Below are 15,512 nucleotides of genomic sequence, written 5' to 3'. Positions count from 1 at the left end.
TGGAAAGGCTGGTTCGCCCAAATAATAATGTATCTGCCAAGAGCGGGTTGCAGGGTAAGGAATGCCCATTGTTGGAAATCTGAAAGCCCTGTAGGCTTAGTAGCTCTAGAAAGACATGGGTACTTGCTGAGAGGAGAGAAATTATCTGTGCTGACCTACACCAAGGCATGCGTCATTGGCACTGAGATCCCAAAAGCAAAAAAAGCTAGGTGTAGCAGCTACCCAAGGCGCACCAAAAACCCAGATTTCTGGGTGTATGATCCCTAAGCAAAAAGTAGAAAGGCCCTAAAGAAGAGGAAAAGGTATGTGAAGGAGGCCCCTATAGTTAAGGACCAAAGAGCCATTAGTTACTTGCTCTGACAGGAGAGGACCTGCAGATTGGCATTATAGGAAAAGGAAGCCCCCATAGTTGAAGACCAAAGAGCCATGGGTTACCTGCTCTGACAGCAGAGGACCCCCAGGCTGGCCCTGATGAGGCCACTAATGACCCAGGGGTGCTGCCTGCACTTTCACAGCGACAGGAGACAAGGCATCTGGGTCAGACTCCATTAGGACACCACCAGAGTGGGTCACCCTTGAGGGGGACTGTGTGTCTACTCTAGACGTTCTGGCCTGCCAGGTATCTGCTCGTTCTCAGGATGCAGACACTGCGAGGGCAGAGTTGAGAGTTTAAGGCGGGTATCTGCCACCTGAGGTTTAGCCCCCCTCTCTGAGAAACTTAAGAGGTCAAAATGATCTCAGGAACAAGTGGGTGACTCCTTGCCAGCCCATTGCTGGAAGTTAGGACTACTGCAGGCAGAAAATTGGACATTCCCCCTGTCAGTGTATGGCTAGGGGCCTGGTTCCTGACAGTGGCAGGTGTCTGTGGCCTCTACTGATTACTTACATTTGGGGCAGCACAGGCCCTCACTTGGGGACAGAAGCCTGGCCTTGGAGGCAATATGAGCCACATCACCTTGTGAGCTACAGTGGTGCAGTTCACATGCGGGGTTGCGTCTTTGGGTGGGCCAGTGTTCGCTTTATCCTGGTGGGGGGGCCATGGTAATGGCTGAGGCTGAGTTTTATAGAGTAGCAGTCCTACTCAAGGCTGACTTTGAGGGTAGGCCTCAATTTGTTCATTTGGTCCCGAACCCCTATAGGTGTGGACTTGACAGGAGGATATTAGGCTGGAAATTACTCAGCTGAGGGAGAGGGCTTTTTCCACATCCCCTCTGATAAAAATTAAGGAGAACTGCCAAGGTAATGACTGTTGCTCCATGCCTTTTTAGCCCAGGGGACCTGTGTAGGATAATGCCCTTTTTGCATTGTCACCCCCTTTTTCTGCTAGATTTTATTGCTGTTTTTTAGGCTTAGCACACTAGGACACTGCAGTCCAGTGCCCAGTGAATGTGCTGTGAGCCCTAAAACTTGCTGAAATTGGCTATGCTCCTATTTTGCATGTTTAACTTACCTATAATTCCCTAATGTATTGTAAAAAAATGTGCTCAAGGCCTGTTTGTTAAATGTAACAGGTGGACTGTGGTACACAATACTGCCACCACTAGAATGACAGTGCAAAACATGACTGCAGGCCTACTACTGTATTTCATCAATTAATAAGTATGGCTCATAGTGGAACCCTCCCTTCGGGGAGGAATGGGAGACCTTGAGTAAATTGGTCCAGGGGATGCACTTTCCCTAGAATACCAGGTTGTACATCGGAAAATGGTGTAGGCAACAGTGCATGTACCGGAGAGAACTGTGTGTCAGTTACTAGAGGGAGTGCTACTCAATGGAGAAAAAGAAGAAGTTAAGTCCATGTCTGTAGCAGACAAAGCGCAAAAATAGTGTGAGGTGATTCCAGAGCGAATGCATGAGAAGGAGTCAGGGTCCTACTTCTGTTGAAAAAGGGGGGGTTGGCGCTTAGTAGGTTACGGGCACCAGGAGTTACCATAATGTGGTCGGGTGATGCGCCAAAGAGTTAAACTTCCGCCGTGACAAGAGTATCCCTGGAATACGCCAGTGGAATACTGACAGAACAGGTGCCTAGAGGGTATGGGTCACCTTTATCTTTGATGCTTCTCTTCAGACACAGGAGTTCTTGCAGTATGAACATGTTCATCCACCTCCTCTGTCTTTACTTCCTTTGGAAGACTATGCATGTATTACTTACACCGATGGTTCAGCTCAACCGGCCACCGGTTCTAAACCTGCTTACTCAGCAGCGAGTGCTATAGTTGCAGGTACAATGGTGAATGGAGGATTCCGATCTTCCATAGTGCACACTCAGGCGCTGGGAGACTGTACTGCACAATTGGCCGAGCTGCGGGCCTTAGTTCTTGCTCTCGAGTTTGCTGATCCAAACGTTTCAACTCTTATTGTCTGCGATTCTTATTATTGTGTTCAGTCTTATAATGACAACTTGTTCTTCTGGTCTGAAAATGATTATCAAGATTCTAAAGGCAGCACAATTAAGCATAAAACGCTTTGGGCTCAAGTGGCAGATCTTAAACAACGTTGCCACTCACACATATTATACATACTCTTGGCCATCAGTGTGTCGGGCACACGCTGTTGGGAATAGTTTGGCTGATGAAGCAGCAAAATCTGCAGTAGCCAGGTGTTCCGTAGCAGCTGTTACTAGATCCATGACAAAGATTGATAATTACATTTTGGCAGTGATAGCTGCAACAAAGGAAGGCCTTAATTACCCGCAGGGTTCACTTCGAAATATTCTTATCAGATAACTCCCGAACAAGTTCCTTTCGCTAGAATACCAGATGTTGGAGATCGGCTGATTTGTTAGCAGATTAACCCTTCTGTGGTAACATGTCCTTCACAAACACAGCTTAGCATTGCTAATCAGCCTTTTACTTGTGTGCACCTTGATCACTGCGGTCCTTTCTCTTCAGATACTGCATATAAATATATTTTAGTTGCAGTGGATTCATGCACCAGATTTCTTTGGGTGTGGCCACAACACTGTGCTGATGCTCAAACTGTCATCAGGGATTTGTGTGTCTTTGTAGAGATTTTTGCCTGTGGAACCTGCATTCTGACCAAGGTCCAGCATTCGCCTCTAAGGCGTACAAGGATGCTATGCACCGTGACTTAAAGCAATCCTTGACAGCTAGATTCTTAGGTACTGACAGGAACTGGTTAGCCCATTTGTATGGCATCCAACGTGCACTTAATAACCTCCCTAGAAGACCTCTGGGTGGGCAGACCCCATACGAAATGCTCTTTGGCATGAAAATATTAGTACCAGACCTTGAAGCAAGTTATCCATCAATGTTAATCGAGGCACCCGACTATGAAGAACATTCTTGTTCCTTCAACTTACTAAATTGAATGGCATCTCACTTTTCCACCAAATTAAATGATGTCCTACTGGAGGGTATTGCATTCTTTTGCACTTACATCTTGATGGATTAATCAGGTACATCTTGCCAGTTGACATCAGCTGGGTTTCCGGATGCCTTGCTTTCAATGATTTTTGCTATCACTTCCTCCTCAAAATCTCGTCTTTTCACTTCTTCCAGGACTGTTATATTTTTTTAACATTTTTTTTGTGCTTGCACAAACTTTCATTTTTTTTCTTCAAATTCTATTGGACATGTTGATTGATATCTGCTCAGACTTTGTTCAACTTTGCTTTCTTGTATGATCTACATACGATGACCATATCAGGGGAAGGGTTGTAGTAAGGCTTCTAGGTCCATTGTCGACAATTGCTAAATTAGCATGAGCTTCGCTGCCATGAACCTGCTTTTGCTCACGACACTGCAAGCATCTATTTCGCAACACTTATTTGTGCCCCTTTTACACATGCAAACTGTCTGCTTTGCAGGTTCTTTGCTGTGCTCTGAGGTTTAGTCTGCACACGAAGTTCAAGGTTAAACAATGCCCCTTGTTATTCTGTTCTGATCTGTCCCTCGCACCTAGACATAACAGTCTACACACAGCTGCACCTCTGGAAATGTGTACTTTAATATTCCAACCACAAGCTGTTTTTGCACACAGGGAGAGACACCTTTCCAGAGGGAAAACCGCTGCATGTTCTGCAATGTGAACATTGCATCTAGGCCTTGAGGTATGGGGGTCTGCTGACAATGCTCAGAGGTCTTCTGTTTTATAATAAACTATATCTTGTCACGGGGAGGGTGGTTAGTTTGTTTTGTGGTTTTCGATGACATGATATCCCCGTTTGTATTCTATGGAATTGTAACAATGCTGACAATATTGTGTTTATGCATTCTGCTACTAGTATTTGCTCGTGTACTGCACCATACATCGTGTTTGTTGAAATAAACATTTTAAACTATACTGCGTCTCTGATTACTCGCATTGTGTACAAGTATGAGTGGCTAAGCAAAAGAGCGTCTGGCTCCCGCGATTTCCCAAGAAAGGGTGCGTGTTCTGGGTTATTCCGCATGGCCCACACCAAAGGCTAAACCTGATGGGCACTCCACAGGAGTGACTCGTATAGCTATGGGGAGGATTACCCATGAAAGGCCTTATAGCCTTTTTGTCTGAAAAGGATACACAAGGAACACTGGTGTTATGTTATGTTATGTTATGTTAAGGGGTGCTTATAAAGCGCTCTGACACCGTGGGTTTCCTGGCGCTGGTCTGATACTGACAACGGGGAAAAGAAAATTAACCAGATTGTGGGAAAAGCCAAGTTTTTAAGGATTTACGGAATTGAATGAGCGAGTTGGAGAATTTAAGTGATGGAGGGAGAGAATTCCAGAATTTGGGGGCTAGGAGTGCGAATCTCCGGCCACCGATTCTGCAGAGCTTAAAGGAGGGAACAACCAGCAGGCGGAGGTGAGAAGATCTGAGGTTGCGTGAGGGGCAATAAGGGCTGATAAGGGATTTCAGGAAGGCAGGACAGGGGCCGGTTAGAGATTTAAAAGTGAGGCAGCCGATCTTAAAGGCTGCCCTCGACGATACAGGGAGCCAATGTAGTTTGGTGAGAAGAGGTTTGGCGGATTGCCATTTCGGGATCCCGAAGGCCAGTCTCGCCGCTTGGTTCTGGACGACCTGAAGTCTAGAGAGGAGGGCCTTAGGTAGACCATGATAGAGCGAATTCGAAAAATCCAAGCGGGAGAGGACGAGAGCCATAATACCTTGGATCAGGGCTTCGGGGGTCAGGAGGTAGGCCACCTTTCTGATCCTGCGCAGCTGGTACATGCAGGAAGAGACCACCATCCCTATTTGAGGTTTAAGGGATAGCTCGGAGTCAATGATGACCCCGAGACTCTTGACTGAGGTCACAGGGGTGGGGGAAGGGCCGAGGTCGGCCGGCCAAAAATGCGGGCCCCAGTGGGTGGAGCTCTTGCCGGGAAGGAGGAGCTCCGTCTTCCCGGGATTTAATTTAAGTTGGTTCTGGCTCATCCACTGAAGAATGTGGACCATAACCGCCTGGAAATTAGGAATAGCAGAAGAAGAGTCAAGAGGAAAGATGAGTTGCAGGTCGTCAGCGTAGTTAAAGACGGTGACGTCCCACTGCCTCAGAGAGAGAAGAAGAGGTTGAAGATATAGGATGAAGAGAAGAGGAGATAAAGAGGAGCCCTGAGGGACCCCGCAGAGTAAACGCTGGTGATCCCTGAGGGTGGTAGGAATAATTTCCACAGCATCACAGTGAATGTGATACCCGACGCTGCTCTGAGGGATACAGATGCCAGTCAGACCATGGTCTTGGAAAGGCTGGTTCGCCCAAATAATAATGTATCTGCCAAGAGCGGGTTGCAGGGTAAGGAATGCCGATTGTTGGAAATCTGAAAGCCCTGTAGGCTTAGTATCTCTAGAAAGACATGGGTACTTGCTGAGAGGAGAGAAATTATCTGTGCTGACCTACAACAAGGCATGCGTCATTGGCACTGAGATCCCAAAAGCAAAAAAAGCTAGGTGTAGCAGCTACCCAAGGCGCACCAAAAACCCAGATTTCTGGGTGTATGATCCCTAAGCAAAAAGTAGAAAGGCCCTAAAGAAGAGGAAAGGGTATGTGAAGGAGGCCCCTATAGTTAAGGACCAAAGAGCCCTTAGTTACCTGCTCTGACAGGAGAGGACCTGCAGATTGGCATTATAGGAAAAGGAGGACCCCATAGTTGAAGACCAAAGAGCCATGGGTTACCTGCTCTGACAGCAGAGGACCCCCAGGCTGGCCCTGATGAGGCCACTAATGACCCAGGGATGCTGCCTGCACTGTCACAGCGACAGGAGACAAGGCATCTGGGTCAGACTCCATTAGGACACCACCAGAGTGGGTCACCCTTGAGGGGGACCGTGTGTCTACTCTAGACGTTCTGGCCTGCCAGGAATCTGCTCGTTCTCAGGATGCAGACACTGCGAGGGCAGAGCTGAGAGTTTAAGGCGGGTATCTGCCACCTGAGGTTTAGCCCCCTCTCTGAGAAACTTAAGAGGTCAAAATGATCTCAGGAACAAGTGGGTGACTCCTTGCCAGCCCATTGCTGGAAGTTAGGACTACTGCAGGCAGAAAATTGGACATTCCCCCTGTCAGTGTATGGCTAGGGGCCTGGTTCCTGACACTGGCAGGTGTCTGTGGCCTCTACTGATTACTTACATTTGGGGCAGCACAGGCCCTCACTTGGGGACAGAAGCCTGGCCTTGGAGGCAATATGAGCCAAATCACCTTGTGAGCTACAGTGGTGCAGTTCACATGCGGGGTTGCCTCTTTGGGTAGGCCAGTGTTCGCTTTATCCTGGTGGGGGGGCCATGGTAATGGCTGAGGCTGAGTTTTATAGAGTAGCAGTCCTACTCAAGGCTGACTTTGAGGGTAGGCCTCAATTTGTTCATTTGGTCCTGAACCCCTATAGGTGTGGACTTGACAGGAGGATATTAGGCTGGAAATTACTCAGCTGAGGGAGAGGGCTTTTTCCACATCCCCTCTGATAAAAATTAAGGAGAACTGCCAAGGTAATGACTGTTGCTCCATGCCTTTTTAGCCCAGGGGACCTGTGTAGGATAATGCCCTTTTTGCATTGTCACCCCCTTTTTCTGCTACCTTGTATTGCTGTTTTTTAGGCTCAGCACACTAGGACACTGCAGTCCAGTGCCCAGTGAATGTGCTGTGAGCCCTAAAACTTGCTGAAATTGGCTATGCTCCTATTTTGCATGTTTAACTTACCTATAATTCCCTAATGTATTGTAAAAAAATGTGCTCAAGGCCTGTTTGTTAAATGTAACAGGTGGACTGTGGTACACAATACTGCCACCACTAGAATGACAGTGCAAAACATGACTGCAGGCCTACTACTGTATTTCATCAATTAATAAGTATGGCTCATAGTGGAACCCTCCCTACAGGGAGGAATGGGAGACCTTGAGTAAATTGGTCCAGGGGATGCACTTTCCCTAGAATCCCAGGTTGTACATCGGAAAATGGTGTAGGCAACTGTGCATGTACCGGAGAGAACTGTGTGTCAGTTACTAGAGGGAGTGCTACTCAATGGAGAAAAAGAAGAAGTTAAGTCCATGTCTGTAGCAGACAAAGCGCAAAAATAGTGTGAGGTGATTCCAGAACGAATGCATGAGAAGGAGTCAGGGTCCTACTTCTGTTGAAAAGGGGGGGGTTGGCGCTTAGTAGGTTACGGGCACCAGGAGTCACCATAATGTGGTCGGGTGATGCGCCCCAGAGTTAAACTGCCGCCGTGACAAGAGTATCCCTGGAATACGCCAGTGGAATACTGACAGAACAGGTGCCTAGAGGGTATGGGAGGGCTGGCATGCAAACCATGCGAGAATAGTGCGCAATTCTAGGGGTCAAGGAGGCACCAAGGGGGCAAACGACTTACTTAACAAATTAGAACTCTGAGGACTTCCGCTGTACCAGAGACGAGGAATAATTAATTAATACAGGACCGCCGGGGCCACAGTGGAAGGAAACCCGTGGCAGTTCGGGTCGTGAGGTCAATTAGCGGATAACAGGGAATTACTGAAAGCAATGTTAAAAAAGGCAATTAGTAGGAGTACAGTTACGAACCTGAGAGTAAAGCCCCTGTGGGCACAAGAAACTTACTTCAAGGGCGATTGTGCCACATCTAATGGAGAGGCCCGTGAAACTTCGAGCTTGTAGTCGGGCTGCTGAGGGCAGGGGAATTAATCTCTGTAAAGGGGAGGGAACAGAAACAGATGGTTAGAGAGCCGGAAAGGCTGTGGAGGGTGTCAGGCTTCGACTTACTTGTTACCTGCAAGCACGGGGTGGCGGGTCTTGTGGATCGAGAGCAATGTATCAAGTGCCAAATCGGGCTGGTTAGTGAATTAAAACAACATGCGAAAGCTTACGCACATGTGCAGAGAAGGCACAGTAGGACACTAGCCTGCATACAGTCAGTGGCTCAGCAGTAGCCGCCATCTTGGGAAAGTAAATCGCTAGCGCGCGAGAAATTATGTGTGTGTGCAGTCTGAGCTACTCACTAGACTGCCGGTAGCTATGTGGCTCAAGGTGGCCGATTAAGTGGATGAGAAGTATACCTAAGGAGTAGAGAATACCGAGTTCGTTGGAAAGAACAGAAACCTCATATTGAAGAGGGGGTGAGATCTATGTGGCAAATTGGATTATGTGGATGAGAATTATACCTAAGGAGACGAGAATACTGAGTTAGTTGGAAGAAACTGAAACCCCATATTAAGGAGGGGGAAGGATCTATGTGAAAAGCAAGGAGAGTTCTTAAACAAAAATAATTACATTTGGATTGGGACACAATTACACAATATAGTGTAAAAACACAGTTTTAAAAGGTTAAAAATACTGTACAATATATCCGATGGTTACTACAGAATCATGTTCCATTCTTCAAGAGTATTGAGTCCATTTTCAATGGAACGACAGTTAAACATCCATTTACATTCTAACCTATTGAGAGTTGCTTGAGGGTCACCGACTCTCTTTTATGGGTGAACAATGTCAATTACTTGCCAGCGTAGGTCTTGTTCAAAATGTCCTTTTTCCATGTAGTGTTCCACCAATGGACCCGTTGTGATTCTGCAACGTATTCAGCTTTTATGCTGACTTATCCTTGCTTTTACCTTTTTTTGTGGTTTGTCCCACATAGATGAGATCTCAAGGACATTTGACACAGTTAATGACATTAGTTGAATGACAGTTCGAAAACAAGCTCAATTTGTGCGTAATAGTGCCATATTCAAAAACGTTGGTGTGTTTTGTGAGTGGGCATGCAGCACAGTTTTCACACTTGAAATGGCCTACTACAGGTGGGAGAACTAAACATGATTGTAATGTGGTCTCTTCACGGGATGGTTTGTATGCCCGGACTAGGTGGTCCTTAATGTTGCGCCCACATTTGAATGAGAACAGGGGAGCTTCATTGGTGATGTTGATTGAGGTGATAAGGGGCCAATTTTTTTTATCAATTTGGTTATTTTATTGGTGGCAGGGCAGAATATGGTTACGCAAGCAATGCATGATGTGGTTTTGCATGCCAGCCATCCCATATCCTCAGGCACCTCTTCCATCAGTATTCCACTGGCGTATTCCAGGGATACTCTTGTCACTGCGGCAGTTTAACTCTTAGGTGCATCACTCGACCAGATTATGGTAACTCCTAGTGCCCGTAATCTACTAAGGGCCAACCTCCCCCCCCCCCTTTTTAACAGAAGTACGACCCTGAATCCTTCCCATGCATTCGCTCTGAAATCACCTCACGCTATTTTTGCACTTTGTCTGCTACAGACATGGACTTATTTCTTCTTTTTCTCCATTCAGTAGCACTCCCTCTAGTAACTGACACAGAGTTCTCTCTGGTACATGCACTGTTGCCTACAACGTTTTCTGATGTACAACTCGGGATTGTTTCCCTCCGCCAACTTCTCTATATGTCAACTTATTTAATTTAAGTTGTGAACAGACGTCATTAATACAGTAGCTATCAGTTTTCATTGGCCTTCTCGGGACCATAGGTTGATTTTTGATTTTCCTTCTGATAGATTCTACCTGCTCACCATTTATTCGTCCTGATGAGATCGAAACGCCTTCGACTTCGACATCCAAACTCCTCCATTGAAATGAATTAATATGGAGTTTTGTATAACGTTGTTGTCAATGCGATGTAATTTTTACGTCACAAACACCCCGCACTTCACACACTTTCACTGTATGTGTGAGCACAAGAACTATTATTGAAAATTATACTATGATACTCCATTTATTTTGTTAATAAATGTGATGTCATACCATACCCCGTGTCCCAGCATACATTGCATAACTGGTCCCACTCGGACTACATTACTTTTGCTCTACCTGACTAAAGGCTGTTCAAAATAGTACAGTAGCCTAGGCTACATGAGGACCCAAGAGGCCTCCTCCTGATTGTTGTTTTTCTATACACGTCTCTACCCCTGGTCGTACTACTGGGGTTCCCTTGTTTTCCCAAAAATATACCCCTAGCCAGCCAGGCACCAATCCCATGGTGAGAGGGGCTGCCCCGAACTGTTTTTGAGTGACCACGAAAGAGGGGTTGCTCATTTCCTTGGCCACAGATATAGCGTGGGCGCAGGAGCTCTGCACAGGGGAAGAATGGTTCTCCCATGTTGGATTTCAGTAGAGAGGGATACTGAGGGATTGTTTGCAGTAGGGCACACAGGAACTGCTGGAACAGTCAGTATGGTTACACCTGGGAACTTTTTCCCTATTGGTTAGAGAATTAGCAAGTGTCACCCATGGCCACCCTCTTCAGCATGCTACTGAACATGTGGAAGACAGAAGGACTGCACCTGCTGTTGAGACCTGTATCTTCTCCTACTTGTACCCAGAACAAGGAAGTGGTCTCCCAGGGTAAGTTGGCTGACCTCCTGTTAAGCTATAGGGACACAAAGGTTGCCAGACACCCATATTTTTGTAAGAGCCCAGCTGACCAATTCAACTGGATCTGCCATGGAACCTTCTGATGACTTCTTTTGGAGTGACCCCCAAGTGCAGTTTCCTAGGTCCTGGAACCCTTGGGTTGTGTTAGAGTGTACTCTTCCTGCACATCCTTAAAACCTGAGACTTAGAAACTTTCTACAAACCTTTAGCCTGGAGAACCATTGAGGGACCGCAACCAACCTGCCTGCTAATCCACAGAGGGTGCAATGCCAATAAACCTGACTTCGCTCTGGCCCCTGCTACTTTCTCCACTCAACATCAGAATTTGTCAGCACTGAGGCTACTTCCTCTCCATCCTGCAGCCTTCTAGATGCCGACGATGACAAGGACCTGATCGACTCTAAAAACCTTTTATGTACGAAAACCTGAGCATCTCCTGACAGAGCTTTTTCTGCCTTAACCAACGGTTTTGTCAATACTTAGTTGCGATTTCGGAGTCCATTGTTGATGGACCCCTTTCTCTGTGCCAGCAAACTGCCTGCTTTCTGAAAAAGATGTCGACATCAAGGAGGTAACTTTATCACCTAGACGGACCTTTTCTTCCACCCGATCGGTGCTTCAAATCCTACAATTTCCCAATCTAGCACAACCAGTTGCCCACAGTTGGTTTTCATTATATTCTGCTTTAGACTTGTAACTGGTCTTGTACTTCTAAATGATTTATACATTTTCTTAAATTAAGCCTGTCTGATGTGTGCCATAGCTACAAGGGTTATTTTTTCTTTTTTTTCCAGTGTTTTATTTAGCGCAAACTTGACCCGAGGGTATCAGCACACTTTACATGAGCACCATTTGCGTTACACAGGGACACCATCATTTTTTTAGACACAGCGAGATTAAGTGATATGCCCAGAATCACAGGATGTTGACGTCATTGAAGATAATCAAACCCCGTTCCCCAGATTTGAGATCGACCACTCAAACCGCTACACCACATTCTAAGGGTTGACCTTGGGTTTAAATTACTGACACCTTTACTGGAGCTAACAAGAATAGTGCCATTATTACTTGTGATGGACTGCCACCCACCCCACGTAACAATACACTTTCTCAAAATTGTTGTAAGTGATTGGTTCCGACATTTGTCTCAGTATTATGCTTTTTCCCCATACTTATAGATCTGCTGTATTTGCCACATAATCCATCATCTGGCTCAAACGGATCAAAAGTTATTAAAAATGAAGGCTGTTTGCAAACGTTGACTATTCATCTTTTTGTTGCTAATTGTTGTATTTGGGTGTCAGACCTGTGCTAATGAGTGAGCCCTTTGCCTGGATAGTGTTAACATGTGTACCAATGACCAAACAGTGAAGTAATACTATCAGAAAAGTTCTGCATTACGCAGCATCATTTGCCATTTAATTTTGCATAATTTAGAAAATCCTGCCGCATAATTTGGTCCTCCCCTGTCACATAATACCAGTGGTCCTGACTAAAGTCATTTAATAGGAACCAATGCACCGACTTTTGCACTGTTTGTAGGTTGGGTAGGTTGGGCTGTGTTGATAATTTTGTTTATGCTAGGATGAGTGAGTTTGTCTGATGTATAGTGCAGATTTTGGGGAAGAAAGAAGTTCAGATGACAGACATAGAATTTCAGGATGATATTCACAATTTATAGGAGTGCATTCTACAATAACCGAAAGGAACTAGAAAATTATGTCTGGATACGAAAGTATTACTTTAAAAGCTGTATAGATTCGCTAGTGGTAAAGTAGGGCTGCATGTTGTTTCGATCCTAGTCACATACATCGATTCTTCAAAAGAGCGGTGACCTGTGCACTCAAATGCAAATTCCGATTTCTCTGTTCCGTAATTGTTTGCTTTCCTGCTTGTAATTATTCAAATCTCTCTCGCACAGAGATATTTTCAGACCCTATTTTGCCTCAATAAATAAATTTTTTAAACTAGAAGCACTATTTTTGCAGGAGTAATTAGAATGTATTCTCAATAACTTTGGTTAGTATTTTAAAATCTATTGTTTTACTGTGGTAGTAAGGCCTGTTTGTTTGTGAAATGTGCACAAAAGCCAAGAATGTAGGAGGGTTTACAATCTGTGACGCCTCATTCCAGTAAGATTGATTTCACATTTCTATGTTTTTCAGACTCCGGCGTTTGATCGATGAAGGCTATGAAGACAGGATTGTTATTGCGCAAGACATTCACACTAAGAATCGTCTGATGAAATATGGAGGGCATGGGTATTCTCATATCCTCACTAATATAAGGCCTAAAATGTTAATTCGAGGCATATCTCAGTCTTCAGTCAATAAGATCCTGGTGGAGAATCCAAGAAAATGGCTGACATTTAAATAAAGGTGCCTCATAAACAATGGTTATAGCTTTCACATGATGGATGTTTGTCATAAACATATAGCCCTATTTTACATTTCATAACCTCTGTTCTTCTTCTTTCAAGGCTGTCATCATTCCCCTTTATCAGGCAAATCAGAACCGAAGGCCAGACTTTCTCCCATCTCTCAGGCAAACTTGCTACCCCTGCCCCTGGACATTAAAACCACCTCTAACCCCTCTGACGTCCTCAAGAAACTTAAAACCTGGCATTTGAAATCTTCTTCGTCCACTGGTCAGTGGCATTCTCCATTCCCTTTACGCCAGGACACCTTGGCGGCAATTGCACGCTATACAAAACTATATTACATGATGACTTTTTGCCATACACACATGAGAAATAGATAAATGTATGAATGCAGAAGAAATCATGCATACAAATATGCAGAATAAAGGTACCGACATATAGCAGGACCGAAGAAAATAGAAAGATAAAGAATTTAGGACCTGATGTATGACCATTCACTTTTGCGAGTTTCGAATTGTGACTCGCAAAAGTGAATGTACAACAGTGTCTTAGACACTGTTTGCAATTCCCAATGGGGTCGCAAATTACATGCCTCATTAATATTCATGAGGCAAGCGCAATTTGCGACCCCATTGGGAATGGCTAGCACTCCCAGTGATAGTGGCCTAATGGGGTCAGCAGACCACCATGTCTGTGACTGCTTTTTAAATAAAACTTTTTTTTTAATGCAGCCATTTTTCCTTAAAGGACAATTGGACGCATTTAAAAAAGAAAAAGGAAACATTTCAGTTTCATTTTTTAAGTGCAGGCACTGCCTGCTCTTAGAAAATAATTTCGCAAACACTCACAAAGGGAAGGGGTCCCTTTGGGGACCCCTTCCTGTTTGTGAGTGGTTTACCACCTACTTGAAGTAGGTGGTAAACTGTGAGTGTTTTGTAGTCACAAATGCGGTTGCAAAACAATTGTACATTTCATTGAGACTGGCTATTAGGAAGGGACGCCTCGTCCTAATAGCTAGAGTAGCAAACGCTGTTTTGTAAGTCAGTGACTCGCAAAATAGCATTTGTACATGCCAGGACCCTATTTTGCTCTCACAAATGGGCCGATCTCCCGTTTGAAACCACAAAAAATGGTCGTCCATCTGGCCCTTGGCTTATAATTATGTTGAACGGAGAGATCGATTAACCTAGATGAGAGCAAATCCCAATAAATTTATAGTCAAATTTTTGGGGCGCCCTAATGGAGAGGTTGCATCAAAATTAGTTTTGCTCTATGTTCAGTGTGTAGTGCTGTTGGGATCCTTCTGTGTTTTAATATAATTTCTGACAATAGGAGAAGATTCAGTGTCTTAAAACCTAACACACAAGGAAATGATGTAAGTTATTCAGCCATTCTACATAACGCTTTTAAAGGCACATCACCCTCACGCGGAAAGGATTTTTGCACTACTAGAGGGAAATAAGCCCATCCAATTAAATGCCCACCCCGGGAAGAATTTGATGTTCTCTATAATATTGATGATGCTTGTAATTACCCTGCTGTTCTTTAATTAACGTTGGATAAAGATGATCCTGCGTATGTACTGGAGAGGACGTTCAGTCGTACGTTTTCATTTGGTTTAATGAAAATGCACTCTCAGGGATACAATTGCAAACTGACTACTACAAAAATATACATTTTAATTACGAGCCGAATTGTTGTTTTAAAGAAGTAATTTTAACAAGTACTCAATTCTTTGAAAGTTTGGAGAAAATGTATGTTTTAAGATGTTCCATTTGACTTCGTTATTGTAATTTTTTAAGACGAATAGCAATCACCATGACCTACTTTTTTGTTTTCTCCCATTAAAATCACAATGCTGTTTCATTTGTAATTTACACACATAATAAAAAAATACCACACCACTTGATGTACAAGTACTTTATTTAATTTGCCTCTTGTTCTTTTATCTGATATTCTCAACTGGGTTAAGAATGGTTTAGTCAAACACATTTTAGCAGAGACACTGTTTCCAGAGACTCATGGGCCACTATCTGAAAGTGGATTAGGAATCTACTGACCCCACATAGTGAAATCGTGACTAGAGGGTAAAGTCGGATAATACCTTTTGCCACCAACATTTGAACAAGTAAGCAGTCTTCTATGATGATTCTCAGTTGAAAGAAGCCTATTTTAGGCTTCAATTAAAAGGTGCTTCAAATATGAAAATTACTAGAAAAAAATGGATTGCAACATTTAAATGAGTGCATGTATTTTACATAGATCATTGCCAATGCTGTGCTCTTCGTTCATAACAAGCTTTGT

General features: G+C 44.4%; 1 protein-coding gene across 1 annotated transcript in view; it reads left to right on the top strand.

The window, feature by feature from the left end:
• Positions 1 to 15,112, top strand: part of PTER (phosphotriesterase related) — a 280,600-nt gene extending 265,488 nt beyond the window's left edge. Inside the window, exon 5 of the mRNA XM_078663580.1 lies at positions 12,994 to 15,112. Coding sequence (XP_078519706.1) covers positions 12,994 to 13,204 — 211 coding nt within the window. The 3' untranslated portion in view covers positions 13,205 to 15,112. The remainder of the gene's footprint in view (positions 1 to 12,993) is intronic.
• The last annotated feature ends 400 nt before the right edge of the window (positions 15,113 to 15,512 follow it).

This window comes from Lissotriton helveticus, chromosome 10 (assembly GCF_964261635.1).
Source record: "Lissotriton helveticus chromosome 10, aLisHel1.1, whole genome shotgun sequence".
In the NCBI taxonomy this organism is placed as follows: domain Eukaryota; kingdom Metazoa; phylum Chordata; class Amphibia; order Caudata; family Salamandridae; genus Lissotriton; species Lissotriton helveticus.
This window is presented reverse-complemented; position numbering and strand designations above follow the sequence as displayed.